At 37.4% G+C, this 23647-nt stretch overlaps 1 protein-coding gene across 2 annotated transcripts in view; it reads left to right on the top strand.

The window, feature by feature from the left end:
* Window positions 1–10947: 10947 nt before the first annotated feature.
* Window positions 10948–23647, top strand: part of LOC100645510 (aminopeptidase N) — a 43824-nt gene continuing 31124 nt past the window's right edge. Inside the window, exons 1-6 of one of the 2 annotated variants that reach the window (XM_048407880.1) lie at window positions 10948–11133; window positions 11989–12674; window positions 13054–13509; window positions 14032–14215; window positions 14486–14645; window positions 19813–19894. In XM_048407880.1, the coding sequence (XP_048263837.1) occupies window positions 12196–12674; window positions 13054–13509; window positions 14032–14215; window positions 14486–14645; window positions 19813–19894 (1361 nt within the window). In that variant the 5' untranslated portion in view covers window positions 10948–11133; window positions 11989–12195. The other variant, XM_048407881.1, reaches the window with a different exon arrangement.

Genomic DNA, 23647 nt, shown 5'->3' with positions numbered 1-23647 from the left:
TTCCATCTTTGGCCTCGATAACTATAGCTTGATCTTTTCTTGAAAAGCAGTCACTTAGAACATCACTTTTGCAACTGAAGAGATTGACTGTTGGACATTGAAAAGGAACAGTGGTAGGAACTATAGGTAATTGATTTCCGTAGTCAAAAACCATTTCATAATTTTCCTATGCTGAGGTGCAATGTATCTAGTACAATGTATTACTTTCAACCATTCGCCGATCATTAATCACTAACATTTTAGTTTCAGAACCATCTATTATTATAAAATCACTTCGACAATTGACTGAATGTATAGAACTCGCGGAACGGTTTGTTAATACGTTTTGATTCAACGCGCTCTCCTTGAAAGTTCTTAGTTATTATAGACCTTATTATTTTTCATACCATAAATAATATATATCGTCTCTTATTCTTTATTTTAAATTTGTAAAAATTAAAATCAAATGGCCGAGATCTACATATGAGTATACAAAAGATGTATTACACATAGCATCAATACAAAAATCATTGACATTAACCAACATAGTTCTGGAAAAAAGATGATACATACAAAAGATATGAACAAATATGATAAAATTTTTCCATTTTGAAATTACATATGTATGTATATAAACATTACGTATAAGAATATTTCTTGTGGAACACTAACACTTCTCCTTTATTAATCTTTACGATTCGACATTTCTGTAATCTCAACTATCAGCTGTAAAATACGCTATACACCTTAAAATCGGTAAGAATGTAAAAATGTAAATACTTTATGTAATAAAAATTTATATAAAATAAGATTATGCCACGTTCAAAGTATATAAATTATAATTAATATATTATTATAATTATCATATTGTATAAATTACTTGTAAATTCGACCAGTCGCGGGGAGACGCAATCGCGAGGAAACACGTCAACGGGAGTCGTAAATTCCCGTTACGATTATAGTAATCGACGCCGCGAGTAGATCGATCCCCTGATTTCCGTTAAGACAATAGGGGTGGTTTAAATGATATAACTCCGTGATTAACAGTGTTATAAATTATATATATTCCAACAACTCCGACTTTGACTGAATCGAATCAACAGAATCAACCGAATGACCGAATGAGGAGATGTCGACTGCTTGACTGCGACCGTCTGACTTGATTGAGTGACTTGAACTGACTGGATGAACTGACTGGACTGGAACTGAACTGAACTGGCTGGACTCCTTTGCGTGGTTGCCCTTTGGGGATGCGAACCAGTAGAGTTGACCCTCTTGGTGGCGCAGAAGCAGTAGTAGCAGTAGTAGCAAAGGAGCAACAGGAGCCGTAAGAGCAGTAGGAACTGTAGGCACTGTGAGAGCTAGGGGGACTCTAGGCACCGTGAGAGCCGTGGGAACTCTGAGAGCCGTAAGAAATGTATGAAATCTCCGTCGGAACCATAGGAACTCTTCGTCGGAACCATAGAAAATCTGATGTACGTTCTGATGTGATTACGGAGGAAAGCTCGGTATGGGCGTCCCATTTGAACGAAGGAAGCTGATTTGTTCTTCATACTTTTCGTTAGGAAAGTGAGGACAAGGATCCGCGCTACTCATTGGCTAAGACGTTAACGATTGAAGATGGGAGATGTAAGCACCATACCGGCATGACTCGTGGGAAAATCCGGACATTTCTATTATATAAATGCCTGTTTTCCCTACCATATAATTACCAGTTTTTCCCGTCATAACTACCAGCTTTCTCCGTAATCTTTAAGAATGTTCAATAGACCTCAGGACTTTTTTAAGTACCAGCCATAAACCGAAAATACTTGCAGGATTCAAGGTTCCTGCAAGCTAATGAGACTCGGTTTATGGTGGGGCCTTAGGTTTATTGAGGGTTTCTCTAACGATGCTTGGGCCTTGACAGTCAGACAATAAAGGTCGTCGCGCGGACCTTTTCACGCGACGTAACATTACTTTTATTCCTATTACATTACAGCGATATCTAAGCTCGCTTTTAATACCGATATACAATAAACTTGGATTTGAGGATAAGGAGAATGATGACGACGTCACCTTGTTGTTCAGATCACACATTCGCAAGTGGGCATGCCAGGTAAACATAGCAAACTGCAAATCTCGAGCCTTGTCTTATTTTAACTCTTGGGCCAACAATGAAATAACAATGACAAGGTAAATATTATTTCTAATTTAATAACGTAATCTTCAAAGAAAGTTTTCAAGTTTATATTATATTTACATTTAGTGGTCTTTTTGGTGACGGGTACTTTCCGCAGATAAAGATCCATACAGCACCCGGGTCCCCTGGACCACTTGGGGTTGGGTAAACGCTCAACCGTCGTGCAAGACACACAGTGCCTTGCTTCCTGGATTAGCTAGGCCTGCAGGGGCTGTCGCTCGTCTCAGGTCGAACGGGGCCCTTTCTAAGCCCTTCCGTCTACCGGGACGGTACCGGAGCAGGTGGGACGTTGCTCACACGCCGAAGGCCATTCGGTGGGAGAACACCTTAATTCGGCCCTCTTGCCAGCATCTTGGCCATCAACCACTGCCACCACGAGTCCATACCCATTATTTGGCCGAGCAGAGGGGTCGCTACTCCCTCCGGGCTGTAACTCGACCCGCCCGTGGTACCAACCTAAGTCGTTGGTGGGACTATCGTGTGGATGTACGGCCACGTCACTACCGGCCCGGCGTCCTGCTAACCGAGCTCGGCAGTTCCAGATGGGACTCACGTAAGCGGGGATTACAGGGCGCCTACAAACCCTGAACTTTCCCCGACGGTCCCATCCTTGGCATCAGGATCGTGGGTGCGCTACTACCCAAGGCCCCTTGGAGAGAGTGTGGCCGCCTCTCTCCACCGGCAACCTTCCCTGCGGTGTACATAGGGACTCACGTAAGCGGGACGCTTGTCCCGACGGTCCCTCTGGCTGCGGGAACGTGGGTTTGCCAGCCCCCATAGGCTCGCAAGGCGAGCCCTCCCTGCGGGATTTCAAGTTTACAATTGAATTCCTTAGCATTTAGAAATCCTACATGTCTATACAATATATATTACTATATATTATCATATTGTATTTTCGAGCTATCGCGGAGAGACGCGATTGTTAGAATACGCGTCAACGGGAGTCGTAAATTCCCGTCACTATTAAAATAATCGACACCACGAATAGTCCGATCGCCTTATTTCGGTTAGGATAATAGAGGTAGTTGTTGTGGCATAACACTGGGATTCACAGAGTTATAAAAATATATATTTCCAACAATTTATATAATCACACAAAGTAGTAACGCCGTTGATTAAGATACAAATAACGAAGAGAAGGATTATTCTTAGATGAGAGGGTGAGAGCTATAGGAGCTCTAGACCCGTGAGAGCTGTAGGAGCTGTCGTACTTCTGGATACCGTGAGAGCCATAGGAGACTCTAGGCCTTATAGCCACTTTGAGAGCTGTAGGAAAACTCTCGGATATGTAGGAACGGTGAGAGCTATAGGGACTGCAGGAACTCTAGGCACCGTGAGAGATGAAGGAACTCTGAAGTTTATTCTGATGGAAGGAAGCTCGGTATGGGTGTGCCCTTTGAACGAAGAACGCGGATTCGTTGCTTACATTTTTAGTTGGGAAAGCGAGGGCAATGATCCGCGATGCCGATTGGTTATGACCAATGTTGTGAAGGAAGATAGGAGGAAGAAGCCTCCTACCAACGTGGGTCCTAGGCGATATTGTTTATGGGAAAACTCAGATTTTCCGCTAGGCAATTATTTCGTTTTTCCCATTAGGTAACTACTTCCTTCTCCGTAATTTGGAAGAATGAACAACAGACCTAAGGACTTTTTAAGTACCAGTAATAAACCGAAAATACTTGTCGGATTAAAGATTCCTGCCAACTAATAAGACTCGGTTTATGGTGGGGCCTTAGGTTTATTGAGGGTTTATCTAACGATGCTTGGGCCTTGACGGTCAGACAATGAAGTACGTCGTGCGGACCTTTTCGCGCGACGTAACAGACTATTTGATTTGTTGTTGGTGGTCTAGTACATAAATACAGGGTGTCAAAAAATTATGCATGGCTCTAGGAAGTGATTCTACACCTGCAGTTCGGTGAAAATCTGTTTAAAAAGTGAACCGCAAAATTGACCTTGAGCATGATTTCGAGATCGATTCTTTCTGTTATTATCGTACAGTACTCATCATTGGAGCAAAAGTCTCAAAGAAACCATTGGTTGCAAATGATCCGTTCTCTCGGGAAAAAATGTTTAAAGTTCCCTTAATCCTTAAACTATTTTATTCATATTTTTGCATCAAATATGCCATAAAATAATATCGATGCTAATACTTACTTGTATAATATCCATCACTTTTGTTTTCGAATTATCTTTATTTACCTGCTTTATATCTCATTATTTACCTTTTGTTTACGTTTCTATCTACGACAAGTTTGATTATTTTGGGCAAAGTCCAATGTTGAATTTTAAGATGTTGAAACTTGGTAGTTAATTCAAATAAACATATTTATTTTATTATTTACTCTACATGATCTATTGTAGGAATCAAACTTGTACGAATTATTTTTCTTTATTTCCGTCCTACTCCTTCCTCATTATTCAGTACTTTAAAATGTCATTTCATTAGATTATTCGTACCGAAGCAATGTACGATAACGAACCTCTGCTTTGATAATGAAATATTTAATACATTTTAATTTAAGTGATTTGACGATAATTATTATAATGTTCTCAATTATAGTATGATATAAAAATATGTTATCTCTGTCATTGCATTTTTATCTGTAGACTGTCTTTCTATTTTAAGAAGACCGGTTTACTTTTTGAAACTTTAAGAAATCTAGAAAATTACAAATATTAATGCAATATTAATTTTTAAGCGTACTTTTCAAACATAAAAGCTAAGAAATTGTTCGTGAAATGAAACGTGTAAAATTGAGACTAATATGTCTATAAAAATTGTAGAGTTATCAGGAATAAATAGAAGATGATGAATGTTATTTAGATAAGATTCCGTTTTGTAGATAAGTCGATTTTGATGCGTAAACGTTGCTTTCCAATTCAGATACCAGCACACACATTGATAGATTACTTTTGCTGTAAATGTTGTCCTTAAAATAAAAGGAAATGTATTTTTCATAATATGATTAATTCAGATTTAGAACTAAGTACTCCATGAATGGTTAATTTCAATGTAGATTACTTTATCATGAACCAATAATATACTACAATAATAAAATAAAAAACATAGAAAATAAAATGTCGGTTAAGCATATTAAATATTCTTTATAGTTTTCATTGATAAAGTAATTAACGAAAAGTAAGAAGAAACAAAGCGATTTTACGAAATCAGTGATTGTGACCTAAGTGTATGTATATGTCGGGTACACATTATGATTAAGGTTAGGGGCGTGAAGCGAATCTTCATTTGGATTAGACATTGTTGTTATACAATAGAGAAGATATTTACTAGCGCAAATATGATTATTACAGAATTTGACAAGTAACCACGATAATTAGATACTCGAGATGCTAATGACAATGATCTTAGGTTCAATAACGAATCCGCGGTCAATGGGATAACCAAATGCGCTTTCTTTCAAAGTCTAAGTTGTACTCCACTTAATTGTCTACGGTACAAGTATTACTGAATACTTTGTAAAAACATAGAATATCCACCGAGCGTAAAGACGCTATGTATCTCGCTAACAAGATCTCACGAGAGAAAAACTTTCCGTCACGATGATGCTGCAGAAGAGAACTATGATGGGATGTCTAACAGTTCCGCCTGGGCAGGCGACCTAAACGGACGTGCGAAACAGTGCTCCAGTGATAGTGCGGCAAGAGGGAAGAGAAAGGGACAAAGTAAACGCCAAAAATCGACAAAACGTGGAATCATGCAGATTCCACCAATAAAAATAGTTAATTCCAATGAAACATATTTCATAAATAAAGCTACAGACTCTACATATGTAGAGAAAGAAGACGATATTATGGAAACAACACAATTCGACGGGGAGCAAAACATACCAATACACCAGGAAGAAAGCTGGACGGTGGCAACCTCCAGCAAAAAACGGAAGGTAACCCCGCTCGCAAGCGCGAGGAAAATTGATACATTTGAAAAAAAACAATGGCTACAAGATATCAAGCTGCATAATCCATTCAGCGCACTGACAGAAGAGGCAGCAACGGACCCAACGGAAAGTCCGACAAACCGCATCCCCAAACCACCACCGATATACATTGATGCGAAAATAATTGACCCCCTCATAGAACTACTAAACAACACCGCAGGGAAAGACAACTATGTCATCAAACAGATAAAAATAGACCAGGCGAAAGTGCAAACCAACACCCCAGAAATATTCAGAAAAGTGACAAGATCACTAAAGGAAAAAAACGCATCGTATCACACTTTCCAACTCAAAACTGACAAAAGCTACAAAGCAGTAATCAGGGGACTACACCCAAAAACAAATACCGGAAAAATAAGTGAAGAACTGGAAAAAATCGGACACCAGGTAAGGACAATTAATAACATTAACAAATACGATACCAAACAACCGTTACCGCTATTCCTAGTTGAATTAGAACCTAGGAACAACAACAAAGAAATATACGATATAGAAAAATTACTAAACACAATAGTAAAAGTGGAGCCACCTAGACATAAAAAAGAAATCCCGCAATGCATAATGTGCCAACAATACGGACACACTAAAAACTATTGTAACAGAACCCCGGCATGCGTTAAATGCGCAAAAAATCATCTTACGATACACTGCCCATCCACGGGAAAAATAGAGCAGGTTAATTGCTACAACTGCAACGGAAAACACCCAGCCAGTTACAAAGGTTGCGAAGCTAGGAAACAATTACAACGCAAACTGTTCCCGCCCCTACGAAGCAGGACTATCACTAACACACAAGCCCAACAGGACAGCACGAAACCCGAAATTATACCAAATACAGAGCAAGCAACAAACTCCAAACCCATCAGCACCAACACCATTGGTAGTCTAAGCTACGCTCAAGTAACCAGCCAATCGAAACATACAGACAACCAATACCACAGCAATAGTAACAATGACACTGCAGAAATCAAAGAACTGCTCAAACAATCCATAAAGAAAACCGAAATGCTAACCAGAATGATAAGCGAACAAAACGCAGTACTCAGACAGCAAACCCAAAAAATCACAGTCATGCTACAACTACTTACAAACGTGCTAAGCAAAAAATAAAAATGGACACTCTAAAAATAGCAGCCTGGAACTCAAACGGCCTGCAACAACGGGCCCTCGAAATTAAAACATTCATATACAATAACAATATAGACATACTACTTGTCTCAGAAACACACTTCACTACAAAAAGCTACTTGAAAATACCATACTACACCATATATGATACCAAACACCCCACAGGAAAAGGTCACGGAGGGACAGCAGTGATAGTCAGAAACGATATCAAATATTATATACACAGCCAAGTTAACAAAGAATATTTACAAGCAACCACTGTTACAGTTCAAACTAGCAGCAACCACTTCCAGTTGTCAGCAGTATACGTGCCTCCGCGACACAAAATAACAACACAAATGTGGGAAGAATACTTCCATGACCTAGGGGACAAGTACATCGCAGCGGGAGACTACAACTCAAAGCACACGCTCTGGGGATCAAGAAACATTACACCTCGAGGTAGAACACTAGAAAAATACATTAGAAATAATAACCTCAATATATTATCCACAGGAACACCGACACATTGGCCGACTGACCTGAACAAAAAACCAGATCTTCTGGACTTTGCAGTTACAAGGGGACTAAACACAAATAAACTAAAAATAACACCCAACCTCGAGCTCAGCTCCGATCATACACCCATAATAATTGAATACAGAAACAAACCAATTCACTATAGCAAACCAGAAACACTATACAATAAAACCACCAATTGGCAAACTTTCAAAGAAATAATAGAAAGCAAAATAAACTGCAACATCCCGTTAAAAACTCCTGAACACATAGAACAGGCAGTAGCAACATTGACAGCAACTATTCAGGAAGCAGCAAGGACAACCACTACTCCCGAACCAACCAGCAGACAAACAATAACAATCCCGCAAGAAATACTCGACAAAATCAAAGAAAAAAGAAAAGCAAAAGCAAAATGGCAAAAGTACAGAACCCGAGAAAACAAAAAACACTTAAACAAACTTGCAAAGGAAATAAAAAACAAAATAAAGGAGCACAACGATAACGAATTCTCAAAGTTCATAGGGACACTCTCCACACACGAGAACACCAACTATTCACTATGGAAAGCCACGAAAAAAATAAGGAAGCCAATAATACCCGTCCCGGCAATCAGAAAAGCAGATAACACATGGGCAAGAAGCAACGAAGAACAAGCTGAAGAATTCTCCAACCACCTCTACAACACATTCACACCACACATTACCAACAACAGCAACCTCAAAAGTCATACGGAGGAGGATCCACAAACCACTGCTACCACAGCCGACAAGGAATACACCATACCTAAAACATCGGCACAAGAAATTAGAAACATAATTGATAAAACAAAAAACAACAAAGCGCCAGGAATCGACCTAATTAATGGTAAAATCTTAAAAAACCTTCCGCCAAAAGCAATAAGACTAATAACAGTAATATTCAATGCAATTCTAAGAATTCAATACTTCCCCAAACCATGGAAATTAGCACAGATCAAAATGTTACATAAACCAGGCAAAGACCCGCACCAAACTGCATCTTACAGACCAATATCACTGCTTCCAGTATTTTCCAAAATACTGGAAAAAATAATATATTGCCGGATAAAAACAATAATAGAGACCAAAAAACTAATACCGGATCACCAATTTGGTTTCAGAACCAAACACTCCACGATACAGCAAATGCACAGGCTTATAAACGAAATAATAGTAGCACTAGAAAACAAGGAATACTGCACAGCCCTCTTCATAGACATAGAGAAAGCATTCGATAAAATTAACCATGAAAGTCTACCACAAACAATTAGGAAACAATTCCCGGAGAAAGTACACCAATTAATAAAATCCTACCTAAGCAGCAGAACCTTCGCAATAAAAATCAAGGACACACATTCTCAAGTTAAAGACATCAAGGCCGGGGTACCACAAGGAAGCGTCCTAGGCCCAATACTATACACATTATACACGGCGAACATACCAACAACTACCAACAGCACAGTATTGACATTCGCGGACGACACAGCTATACTAGTCAGGCATACTAACCCAGAAACGGCAGTCAAAATACTACAAGAACATATCATAAAAATAGAAAATTGGCTACAAGAAAAACAAATAAAAGCAAACCCCAATAAATGCAACCATATTACATTCACGCTACGAAAAAAGATACCACCAAACATCCTATTGAACGGCACGCATATAAGACAAACAAAGCATGTCAAATACCTAGGACTTCACTTAGATACACAACTCACATGGAAACTACATATCAAATCAATAGTAGAAAAAATACAGAAAACAAGGAGACAAATGCATTGGCTAACAAGCCGAAAATCCAAATTAAGCATAGAAAATAAATTAAAAATATATAAAGCGATCATAAAACCAATCTGGACGTACGGAATACCACTATAGGTTACAGCAGCAATGGACCATATAAATAAAATCGAGATAATACAAGCTAGAATTCTTTGAACAATAATAAACGCACCCTGGTATGTCAGAAAGGAGGATATACAGAGGGACCTGGGAATACCGACGGTCAAGCAAGCAATCAGCAGTTATGCGGAAAGATATATGGCAAGAATAACAACAAACCCGAACCGGCTAGCTGCGGAAACGATCAACACCTCAAACATGGAAAGAAGACTGAAAAGGAAACACCTAGCAGATCTCACAAAGGATATAATCTAGTAAACGCGCGGATGGTACCCCGCTGGGGGTAGTCAGCCACATGTTAATCAAACAGTTAATTCTTCCAAATGTCCAAATTGAACAAATTGCGAATAAAAAGAAATAAATAAGAAAAAAACACTATTGGATTGAATAACGACAATTGCTTAATTGCGGCTATTATTAGAATCTAGATTACAATGTTAGGAGATTTTCCCAAAGTTCCAAAGGGAAGGGTTCGGTGTCCTTTCATCTCCGACGTGTATCAATACAAAAAAATATAAAATATCTAAAACGGAGCACTGGTTGTAATGTAGTATCGTAAAAAAAGCCTGATTATTGATCGATCAAAACAATGTCGTCTATCCTCCAAACAATGTTAGTTTACATAGGGAAAAAAGACTATGTCACTAAGGTCACCTAGTTCTTGCGGGGCGTTGGCATGATAAGATTAAAGAAAAGAAAAAATAACGCTAATGGAGGGGGTCGATTTGGGTTCAAAGAGTGTTGACCGAGAGGTCAAAGCTAGTCGGGAAGCCGAAGAGTAGAGTTGCTAGCGTTGTTGGGAGACTGAGTTGTTTGCGTTGTCGAGTTGCGAGAGTGGTTGAAGTAAAATAAGGTTGTTACGTTCAGTTCAAGTTAAACCATCATTGTTTTCTGCCTAATTAATATCTGTTTAGTTTCTTTATTGTAAATAAATTATAAATTATAAACAGTATGAGGAAAAATGTATACCTCAATTTTCCGCGATATTACAGTAATTTTTAATAGATGAAACATATTTCTATTTGGATTTTATTCATTTACTTGTGTTCATAATAATATGAATTTGTATAAAAATCCACAATCTACAAGGAAATTAATCGGCATGAAGAAACGACCATAATTCATAATTTGCATATAAAATTGTGGTGGATTGGTCGTGTTAAGTATTGACTAGTAAGGAAAGCCAAAATAAAATCGTAGCCGTTTGTCAAGTATATTTGAAATGAATAAATATACGTGTACAGAGTCCTTGATACAATATAAATCTCATTATCGTTCGTCGCGGAGATTGTAACCCCAAAATCTTCTACACTGACGTCACTTTAGGCGACACATCGCCACCCTGGAAAAGAATTTCCAAAAACAATAACCCCACCATCTGTTCCGTTGTCCTTGCATAGTATATAAACCCCGAATATTGACGATCAAGTTAGTCTAAACTGTGAGCCGATACTTGAACATTGTAAGTGGTACCCAAGGGTCTTGGACTCTTGAGAAATAAAGTCTTTTGTATCATCAAGAGAATTTCTTTTTTACGTGACAAGATACTCGTTAATCTAGATTCAGACCGTTCGATAATTCGCAGCTAATCGCCTTATACTCTTATATCCTTGTATTATCGCTTGAGATTGCGTCCGTATTTTTATACTGATTGGAGGAGAGCCGGAACATTTAAATTTGTCGTTGTTCAACGGTTGCGCGTAGCGGTGACATTGTTTTGCCCGGAGTTTATTTGTTTTTACATTACTCATAATCTAACGGACTCGACAATCCGAGGCAAAACCAGAACATGATTCGAAATGTCCTTTGACTCATGTTCCGCTACAAAATTATATGAAGAAAAAAGGATTTAAATATAAAAAAATATATTTCTGATGTAATAAAAGAGGTCTTCTTAAATTTTAGAGTTCTTCAGCACTAGAAAATTTGAGATATCGATGAAATGCCAGTATTTATTTTCCATTCATCGTGTTTTATATTATTTTACGCATTAAAGACCAAAATTGGGCGTTTACGTAATATTTAATTTATGCGCTTTTTAATCCATTTAAATTAATGAATTCCTTATTTTCCGACGATTTCGAAAAATTGTTACCAAAATATTAATTTCTATATCGTTCGAAATATGAAAGTCACAATGATCGGAACTATTAAGGAAGTTATTAAGTTTTCTTCTTATCGCTAAATCATTCGATGGATTACGCGTATACGATTCCATCTATATTTCTTACGGTATTATCTTCTCATTCGTATCTCATAAATATTTGCAACCGAGCTGAAACGTTAGATACAAATGTACATTGAAAATCTATTGCAGGTTGCAGACGATTCTGGTGTAGTATTTAATTACATACGCCCAAATTAACATTTCGCGTGATTTAGAAGTAAAATCGAGTAAAGAAATTTCATCAACATTCACGAGCCGAAATAATAATATATAAATAAATAATATATTTTACAAAATAGAAAATAAACGAATTGTGGGTCATCCAATGGATGCGCTTGTTTGCCGAATCGATCCAAAATGGCAAGAATATTGATACTGTTCCTTATTAATCTGATTTTCACGAATCTTCTACTTGGAGACGTGATCAGCTCTCAAATCGACGAACCAAGCTATAAACTACCAGTAGAAGCCAAACCAAATTTTTATGAGCTAGATTTGACAGTGAATTTGAATTCAAATTTATCAGAAACAGACTTCAAATTTACCGGAGAAGTGAAGATCTACATTGTAGCTGAAATTCAGGATGCCCAGTCAATAACACTGAACATGATGAACCTAACTGTGAAAAATATTACCCTGCACGATTTAAATAAAACCGCTATTAAGGTGAATAGTTTTACATCTGACGAAGTACATGAATTATTAATTATTACGCTTGATGACAAGCTTAAGAAGGGAAACCAATACTTGCTTACTGTGAGCTACTCTGGAGTCGTGAACAATGAAGTAACAGGATTTTACAGGAGCAGATCTACCGACAAAAATGGCAATCTAATGTAAGGATTCCTTCTTATATAGTTCGTAAATCATCTCTTAGATAAATTGTTCATTTTATATATGTTCATTTTTATTCATTTTGTAATTTCATTCATATAATTTTTTATTGGTATTCAAAAGAATTTTGAAAATATTGAGTATAAGAGCATGATAAATAAAAGAAACCAATACAAGAAATAAACGCTGTTATGTAATTATGTAATATTATTTAAAATTAGTTAAATTATTCATTTTGAATCTAATTGGGCAGAAAATGTTGCACACTATCATTTCGCTTAATAAAGCGTAAAGAAAAATTACGACTAACTGTTGCATTTTCTCGCTCATTTTTTGCTCGGAACGATCAATATTTTCGAGAACTTTATTTTCATTTTGCAGATATATGGCTGCGACTCTTTTCAAGCCAACAGGTGCACGGTTAGTGTTCCCTTGTTGGGATGAGCCTGCTTTCAAGGCACGCTTCAACATTTCTATAACCCATCCGAAATCTTACCATGCAATTTCGAACATGCCTCCGTTGCCAGTTGAAGAACCAAAAGTGAAAAACGACATGAAGACAACTAAGTTCAAAACAACTCCTCGGATATCCACTTATTTAGTGGCATTCATAGTCTCCAAGTATGAATGCAACGAAGATGGTATGTTCAGGGTGTGTACTAAGCCACAGGCAGTGAATCAGACACATTACGCCTTCGAGAAGAGTAAAGAATTGCTAGACGCTTTAAATGAATATACCGCCATCAATTTCACCCATTATATACCAAAAATGGATCAGGTATCGCTGGAGGACTTTCCGCTAGGCGCTATAGAGAATTGGGGCCTCGTCACTTACATGTAATTGTTGCAGCACGTAATCAAAGTTGATCAAAATCACAATTCGATTTAGCAGGTCAAAGTTCAAATTTCAAGGGCGAACTCATCGAATTTTCAACCATAGCGTATGAGAGTTTTTAGGAATGGATGATGAATCAAACAAATAACATACCAGTAGAGTTTTAATGATGCGCTTTCATAAAACTAGAAATTTTATTTTTAAGAAAACCAAATGTCATGGCTTTTTGTCTACATAAGGTTTATACATATGTATATCTAGTTTAGTAATCAAATTCAGCAACGAATAACGTTTACAATTGCTAGGCTAACGTTAAATACATTCTTTTAAACTGTCCCAAATATAAAGAGCCTCGTCCTAAATTCCAGATTAAGAAAATTCTAAATGCAAATCTCAGTGACAGTATATAAATTTAATAAATAGTCATATCTCATGTATATATCTGCAGTTAATACAATATTAAAATTTATTTAAAAGATATTATATTTTTGATGGCAGACTTCAATCGAAACTTTTCATTTCAGGGAGCCCGATTTCCTTTATCAAGACGGTGTTACCACAACTTATACGAAGCAAAGTATAACTATGATTATAGCTCACGAATTTGCGCATCAGTGGTTTGGAAATCTTGTTAGTCCAGAATGGTGGACGTGGATTTGGTTGAATGAAGGATTTGCAGAGTACTTCCAATATATTATTACTCATAAGGTAAGTGTAATAAATGTGTCTTCTCCTTATATTCTATTAATTTGTTATAAGAGAATTGTTATAAATTCGATAGTAAATTTCTGTTGCATTCAAAATTTCAATTATCAGTTGCTTATATTTTATATGATTATTAACATAGCTATGCATTCTACGTATGTTTCTGATCTCTACATCAATTAACAACTAATATATCTTTCACCATTAAATTCTCGCCGAATACTTTAAACGTATTCTTGTATCATATCTAGTACATTTGTAATATATATGTAGGTACTACCCGAATGGCGATTAGACGAAGTGTTTGTCGTTGACAATATACAAGGAAACGCTTTCATTGTAGATGCAGGTGAAAATTCGCGTCCCATGAACATGGACGCGAACACGCCTGAAGAAATTAGTAACTTGTTCGACGATATTGCGTATCAGAAAGGTAAGAGGCTTTCTCATTGTTATTAGAAGTAATTCCCAATACATATGTTCGAGAATATTCAGAGCAGAGTTCGACGCAACATTTTTAACATCAGATGAAAGATATAAACGAATACGGTGTGACCATTAATGATTTCTATTTATTGGCAAATGTCAAGGGCAAGAGATAATAGGTACCTATGTATCTTATTAATTAATTAATATATTAAACCTTAAACCAAAACATTATCAGGCAAAAATAAAAGGTGAGACTTTCGACGATAAATAGTTGGGAGACGTCCTATAACGGATCTGTTAGTAATTTTTACCAAATTTAAATTCTTCATGCGGAATCGTCGAAATAAAATACACACATTGTTGCTCATGAAGTACAATACATACGCTATAATTCGCGAAAATATATGAACTCGTACGAATATATTACACAAAACAATATATTATTCATTTGAATTTTCTTTAGGCATTGTAATCGGATACGACTGTCATGATTATATTGGTACGATTTATAAAAAGATCTTTTGATAAAATATTTAAATAGAAAGTTACAAAATGTTTATTACAAGTATAGACTTTGCAAAGATTAACCAAGTATTCCAACAGTCAATTATTCATTACAATATTTACGCTGTTCGTTATTTTTTACTAGCAATAAGTATATTTCTTGCAATAAATTACCTCTAATTATACTTTTGAGTTGATTACAAATTTTACCAACATAATCAGGTAGTTATGTTTCATTAATGAAATTTCAAAAAGGTTCGAATAACGGGCACAATATACGTATCCATAATTTTCAAAAATTTTCTACGGCAAGTGTTCACATACTTTCATGAAGCACTTTAAGCATTCGAGTTCTGCCCGAGCAGCCGAGCTAAACAGGACGTGTGAAACAGTGCTTCAGTGAAAGTGCGGCAAATGGAAGAGAAAGCAGTAACGAAATCACCCATCGCCAAATGGTGGAAAATGCAAATTCCACCTGTATTTTCGAGCTTTCGCGGGCAGACGCGGTCGTTAGAATACGCGTCAACGGGAGTCGTAAATTCCCGTTACGATTAGAATAATCGACACCATGAATAGTTCGATCCCCGTATTTCGGTTAGGATAATCGGTGTGGTTAATGCGGTATAACACTGGGAGTCAGAGTTATAATAATGTATATTTCCAACACTTTATACAATCACACAAAGTAGTAACGCCGTTGATTAAGACAGAGATAACGAGGGAAGAGTTAGTCTTGGATGAGAGAAGGAGAGCTTTAGGCGCTCTAGGCCCTTGAGAGTTATGGGAACTGTCGGAGTTCTGGATAAGTGAGAGCCGTAGAAGACTCTAGGCCGTGTAGGCACCTTGATGAATGATGAGGGAACTCAGAAAGATACAGGAACGGTGAGAGTTGTAGGAAATGCAGGAACTCCAGGCACCGTGAGAGACGATCAAACTCTAAAGCTTATTCTAATGTGAATACGGAGGAAAGCTTGGTATGGGTGTGCCCTTTGAACGAAGAACGCGGATTCGTTGCTTACATTTTCAGTTAGTAAAGTGAGGGCAATAATCCGCGATGTCGATTGGTTGGGACCAATGTTAGGAAGGAAGAGAGGAGGAAGAAACCTCCTACCAACTTGGGTCCTAGGCGACATTGTTTACAGGGAAACTCAGATTTTTCGTTAGGTATATCTCCGCTTTCTTCGTAATTCTTAAGAGCACATAATAAACCCAAGGACCCTTCTAAAAAACCAACTGAAAACACTTCTGGAATTAGAAAGTCCTTACTGGCAAACAGATTGACTTAAACCATGTGTGCGAACAATGCAGTTAGAATTTCGACTTTATGGTGGGTCCTTAGGCCTGTGGAGGGTTCGAAGGACGGCACGTGGACCGTTGGCTGTCACGCCGCGCGGGATGGAATGCAGATGTGTTGCGCGGCGTAACACCACTAATAAAAATTACAAGTAAGGGCAAAACATTCTACATAATTAGAGACACAAGCTCTACCAGCCCAATGCAATCAATAAACGAAGAAAAAGGGTATGCAGTTATAAACGAAATAGACGTGGAAACAACACAAAACAATGATGAGAACAACGAACTAACCCACTATGAGGATAGCTGGAAGGTGGTAACTTCCAGCAAAAAACTTCCAGCAAGTGTCTACAAGAAAAACAAATAAAAGCAAACCCCAATAAATGCAACCATATTACATTCACGCTACGAAAAAAGATACTACCAAACATCCTATTGAACGGCACGCATATAACACAAACAAAACAGGTCAAATACCTAGGACTCCATTTAGATACACAACTCACTTGGAAACAGCATACTAAATCAGTAATAGACAAAAGATGGACAACGAGGAGACAAATGCATTGGCTAACAAGTCGAAAATCCAAATTAAGCATAGAAAATAAATTAAAAATATCAAAACTATCATAAAGAAATATGGACGTACGGAATACCACTATAGGGGACAGCAGCAATGAACCATATAAACAAAATAGAGACAATACAAGCTAGCATTCTTAGAACAATAGTATACGCACCCTGGTATGTCAGAAATGAGGATATATGGAGGGACCTTGCAATACCAACGGTTAAGCAAGCAATCAGCAGTTATGCGGAAAGATATAAGGCAAGAATAGCAACAAACTCGAACCAGCTAGCTGCGAAAACGATCAACACCTCAAACATGGAAAGAAGACTGAAAAGGAAACACCCAGCAGACCTCACAAGAGATATAATCTAGTAAAGAATTAAACAAAAGGAAGAAAAAAACTTTCCTAATTAAAACTTGCCCTTAACAAATCAGCTCTTTTCGTGATCATAGACCAACCCATCACTAGCTTTCATCCGCCACAACATCGTCACTAAACTTCAATGATTTTTCATCTTTCGAACAGTTAACATCTCTTTACCGGGTTTCTACCCTTAGATCAGTCGCCTACTTAATTGTCAGCAATGTCGTTGCAGTTATTGTTCTGATTTTGGTTGTCCAAGGGTGGCGATTGGTTGTTTACTTGCGCGTAGCTTCGACTACCAAAGGTGTTGGTGTTACTGTGATTAATGTTCATTGCGTGCTGTAAATTTGGTGTCGTCTGTATTCTATTGAAGGATCGATGGTACATTGTTGAGCCTCTTGGTACTTCGGCTTTCTCGCGACGTTGTTTATAGTTCTCCAGATATCTCTTAGGCCTTTCGTCTACTACAGTTTCCTAAAATTTGAAATATGATAAGAAGTATTAGATTCGAATAACTATTGCTTAAATAAATTATATTATAAGTTTCAATTCATTAAATTATATTTTATGGAAAAACTTTTCTATTTCATTTATGACTACAGCTACAGACTACAGACTACATATGTATGCAGTTTGAGGATAAATAAGCTCTCCATAACGTCATGGTAAAAATTTTGTTAAAAAAATGTATCATAACTGGTTTCACTCCACAAATCAAATTAGTTGATTCCATATCTATTAGTTATTTATAAGTAATTTTGCTGTCATAATATTATAATACTAATACAGAATATCGTCATTATTTATTAACACATAATTATTAACTGTGATACTCTAATTAAATTGCAGGATACTTTTGAGTTCTAGTGGAGATACATTAGAATGGCGTTGATTATATTTCTTGAATATATTATTAGTATGGCAATTAATTTATTAATTATTAATATTAATAATTTCTATGAAGAACAAACGTTCAAAGAGAATAATATCAAGCTACATAGCGCAGATTATTGAAACAAATTAATATCTTGTCAATAAAAATACGAGAAATATTTTAAAAAAGAAGTACTTTACTTGTCTACATTAAAATTGGAAAAAATAAGTTCATTATATTGCATTAAATAAATTACTTAATGATAAAGTTGAAAAGTGTTTTACGAAAATGTAATACTAGTAGAATATTTAGCAATCTAACACAAATATGATAATGTAACATTGTAAATGGTAAGCAAACTTTTAATGGAAGAATGGACTTTAGAGGTGGAATTTCTTGAGGATTGTAGATTAATTTATTGAATATCTCTCTGTTCTTATGACAACATTTTCTCTAATCTAATGGAAATGATTTTCTAAGCTCAAGACGTTAATGTAAAGATGAACATCACAATCGCCAGATTTTCCAGTTCTAAAGCATTAGAAAAAATAAATGAATTAGAAAAATCATTAATGGTGAAAATGCATTATTTGCTAATAGTATTTATAAGTTAAAAATTTTTTGCACGTGTCACGTAAAAATGACAGGAAAATAATAATAAAAAAATGTTGGTTTCTTGAACCAGAATTCGATATACCTTTATTCTATAATAAGATTATAAGTTTGCGATTAGACCGTTACCGAAAGACTGAAGCCTCGATCAAGACCCAGCCCTTCTAGATATTGGTTTATCTTATGCCTACATGTCGAATTCATATTCCTTTGGTTTGTGAGTTGGTGTCGTGTGCAAGGTAGTTCAGGTTTCTCGAGTCGGGTGTAGATATTTGTTGACGTTGCACACACATCGCATATAGAGTTAACTGGAAAAGAATCGTACCTACTGTTTTATTGCATTATATTGATATTATAAAATCTAAAAAATATAATTATTATAAAAGATTTTTACCATTATCATTTTTGCTTTAAGAAATATAATCGAATATGAGAACAAGGATATTTATTCAAAGACTAAAATATTATTATCAATATAATTTGCTATCTTACATCGCTCCTTGTAGTTAGAAGATTATCGTATAATTTAAAAAAGAATGATATAAGTCGACAATGGTCTGCGTAATATTCATATTTAGATATAATGGAACAGTGAACGGTCAATATCTTTTATTGCTGAATTTATTCAAAATTTTTAAATGAAACATATGAAACGTACGCGACTCATTTGGTGAAGCATTTTTTAACATGAGAAATGCTTAAATTGAAAAGAATTTTTACTATTTCTCTTTTGCAATGCTTAATAACAATGCAATTAACAAAACTAAAACTAAAAAAAAAAACAAATAAGATGCATATACAGATGTATATCATTTGATCCTGGAAGAAATCTAGATATTGTTTACATATGCATGTTTTGAATAATGAATAATAAACATAAATAATCGCTACTGAATAATGATCATGAATTAATAAAAACCAATCTCTAATGTGTATCCATATCTTTGCAGCGGCGTCAGTTATTCGAATGATGTCACACATCTTGACAGAAAACGTTTTCCACGAAGGTTTAAAGGAATACCTGAAGCAGAAGTACGTATATTTAAGTCATTTATATGATATATATGTCGGGTTTTCGTTAGAAATTTTAGGCGCGTAATAGTTAATAAGTTTAACGAAAGCTATCGACAACGTTCTTGGGTTCAATAACGAATCCACGGTCAACAGGAAAACTCTTTGTACAATAGAATATATTTTGTAGCACGCAGACACGTTAACTGAGAAGCTGGGTTACTTTCAGATTGACTGCCTAGACGATATCAGTAAACTCTCCAAGGTGATTGCAAAATAAAAGAGAGATACGGTCACATTTGTGAATTACATATTGATCGGGAATATCAACAAAATTCCAAGCGCCGTTACTAGGCAGTCCCGCGTAAAACCAACATTGCTCCTGGTCGGGGCTTGATTGCTAATACAGCGTGTCCCTCAATATCGGTACTTCTTCTCTTAGATGAAACACGGTCCCGTGACTGTGGCCACGTTCGGCGACCAGTTGTGTCACCTCGAGCCCAAGTATTGGGGATCTTCCCAAAGAAAGGCTCGATTTCCCTACATCTCCGACATGTATGTCGAATTCTCATTGGGGTTAGAGGCGTGTAACGAATTTTCATTTGAATTAACCATTATTGTTATACAATATAAACGATATTTACTGGTACAAACATGATTATTACAGAGTTTGACAAGTAACCGTGGCGATTAGATACTCGAGATGCTAATGGCAATGATCTTTAGGTTCAATAACGAATCCACGGTGGATGGGATAGCAAATGCGCATTCTTCCAACGTCTAAGTCGAACTGAACTTACATGTCCGCATTTCAAGTGTAACTAAACTTACTTGTCCACAGTGCAAGTAGAACTTAACTTACTGCCCCCAGCCCAAATGGAACTACACATATATACTCTTCTCTGTGCCTCGCTGTACCCCTCACGACAACTATATCTTTCAGGAGAGCTATACAATTATGCCATACCTCTGTTCCATACCTCTGTCATTCCGTACGTTTAGCGGCAAGTTGTGTCACCTCGAGCCCAAACCCACCGTCACAAATCTCGGGCAAATATAATCGGATTGAATCATAAAAAACTACTTCTAAGTTTTATTATTTAAGTACAGCTATAATAAATAGTCTAGACTAAAGTATTGGGGATCTTCAAAAAAATTCCAGAAAGGCCCCGATGTCTTTTGATTTCTGATATATATGTCGGAGAGCCAGTAGGATTGGAGATGTGGGCAGGCAACGAATCTTCACCAGTAGTAGCCATTGTCAAGGTATGATCCAGAGTTTATTGACACAAGTATGGAGATGTGAGGTTTGACAAACAAGCTGCGGCGGTTAGGTACTCGCGATGCGAATGACAATAGTCTTAGGTCCGATAACGAATCCGCGGTCAACGGGACTCTTTTACTCTTTACTCGTCGGCAACGCCTAGGTGGTACTCTCAGTTAACACGCGAAGTAAGCACTCTATCGAAAGGATACCTTAGTCGATGAAATCGTACTCGAAGCTCTCACGGTGACGCTGTTTAGGAAAAACTGCTCTCTTCTCTAGCGGCACCAGGTCTTTTATATTCGTGGAGACAAGTCTTCGTTCGGAGAGTGAGGGAAAATGTCGCTAATGTTAATTGGTCAGTCTTTGGATGTGTCCTTCACGGAAAAGACTGTTTGCCTATTTTCGTTAATTAAGGTTTAAGGTTTATGACGGGTCATTAGGCTGGCTGCCGATGTTTTGCGATTATATCTCGACAACCGGAAATCGACCTACCCATAGAATAGGGTCTGCTTATGACGAGCCATGAGACAGAAACCGTTAGTATGCTTACTGTCGAGTGCCGTTAGAACTATTTCTTTTTATGGGGGGCTATAGACTTTTTCATGACTTTGTTAGAAAAATGTTCGTCCCTTGACCGCGGCTACGTTCGGTGACTGGTTGTCACCTCGAACCCAAACTCATTCTCATAGATTCCAGGCAATTACAATTGGGCTGAAGGACGGTGATTGTTTAACTACGGCTATGGTGGAATCCAAACTACAATATTAGGGGTTTTTCCCCGGTTTCGACGAAAGGCTCCGGTGTCTCTCCATCTCCGACATATATATATGTCGGGTTGGCGTTAAGATTACAGTTAGGGTTAAGGGCGTGAAACGTATCCCTATTAGCACTAGACGTGATCATTATGCAATAGAGGAGATATTTACTAGTGCAAATATGACTATGATGGAATTGGACAAGTAATCGCGATAATTAGATACTCGAGAAGCTAATGACAATGATCCTAGGCTCAATAATGAATCCGCGGTCAACGGGATGACGAATTCTTCTTTTCTTCAGCGTCTAAGTTGTACTCAATGTTAATGCATGGGGCAATCACTACGTATCTGAGAGTTACTTGAATCGTCTTTGAGATCGTACGGGAGAGTGGTTCTCCATCACGGTAACGCTGTCGAGGAAAACTATGATGGGTGTACCTAAGGGCACGAAATCATCGGATTCGTGGAGAAAAGCCTTCGTTCGGAAAGTGAAGGAAATTGGCGATATTGTTAATTGGTCAATTTCCATGTTAATGGTTAGGGAAGGGTGCTAGCCGCCCATAAGAGAGAGTTCGAGAAGAGGAAGCGTCGTTCGTGAGAAAAATAGATTTCTCCTATTTTCTCGTAGTTGGAACGAGGACTGCTTGTCGTTTTGAAGGACTTTAGTTAAACAAATCATAAGATTTATAGCGGGTCCTCGGGCTAGCTGAACATGTACTGTGGAGACACGTCGACATCTGGTAATCATCTTACTCGAAGAATAGAGTCTGCGTGTGGCGTGCCACGGGACAGAAATCGTTGAAATGCTTACCGTCGTGCCTCGTCCCAAGTATTTCTTTTAAGGAGAGCTATAGAGTTACTTCATGCCTTTGTTAGACAAAACGTTCATCCCTTGACCGCGACTACGTTCGGCGACTGGTTGTCGCCTCGAGCCCAAAGCTCATGATCATAAATCTCGAACAAACGGAGCGAAATTTGTTTATGCTAAGTTACAAAGTTACGGTATTCCCGCGAATCCAAGGAGGGGTTCCGGTGTTCTTTCATCTCCGACACGGCCATTCTGACTATCGCACGTCCTCGGGTATAACTACAATATTGAGTTTTCTAACGTTAGTCTCGGTACAATTAACATTGTTTACATTTTAACTTAATGTCTAAATAAGCTGAAGGTCCAGTGTAACAACAAAATTTTGTCCGGATGTTTGACAACAAAAGGAATAGAGGAGAACATGAATTAGTAACGTTGTAATTAGTATTGGAAGTACTAGTTGCATCCTGTGGATTATCAGTCGGGTCCTAACGGCGAAATGGACCAGTCCCAATTTCGTACCCCAATGGATCCCATTTTTATAGATCGCACGACCACACCAAACTTCATAACACTATAGCTCATGGTGCGCGTGAACACATTACTTACCCCTTGGCCGAGCTTCATAACACTATAGCTCATGACGCGCGTGAACACATCACTTGCCCCTTAGCCGAGCTTCATAACATACTCCGTAAAGTGTTACGGTCTTTGTGCTAATGATCTTCCGAGATCGAGGTGCTCATATCGCCGTGGTCACTGTCATTGCTGTCACTAGCGACGTCCAACTCAGCAGGAACGCGACTGTCCGGCATTTTTCTTAATCTGTCATAACTATCTTTAAACGATCGTTTGCCGTCTAACGTTTTTAAAATATATCTATCTCCTTCCAAAATCTCTGCTATTACGAATGGACCCTTGAATTTTCGCTCTAGCTTGGT

The sequence above is a fragment of the Bombus terrestris genome, chromosome 7 (genome assembly GCF_910591885.1).
Source record: "Bombus terrestris chromosome 7, iyBomTerr1.2, whole genome shotgun sequence".
Lineage (NCBI taxonomy): Eukaryota > Metazoa > Arthropoda > Insecta > Hymenoptera > Apidae > Bombus > Bombus terrestris.
The sequence above is the reverse complement of the archived record's forward strand: the minus strand, read 5'-3'. Positions and strand labels throughout refer to the sequence as shown.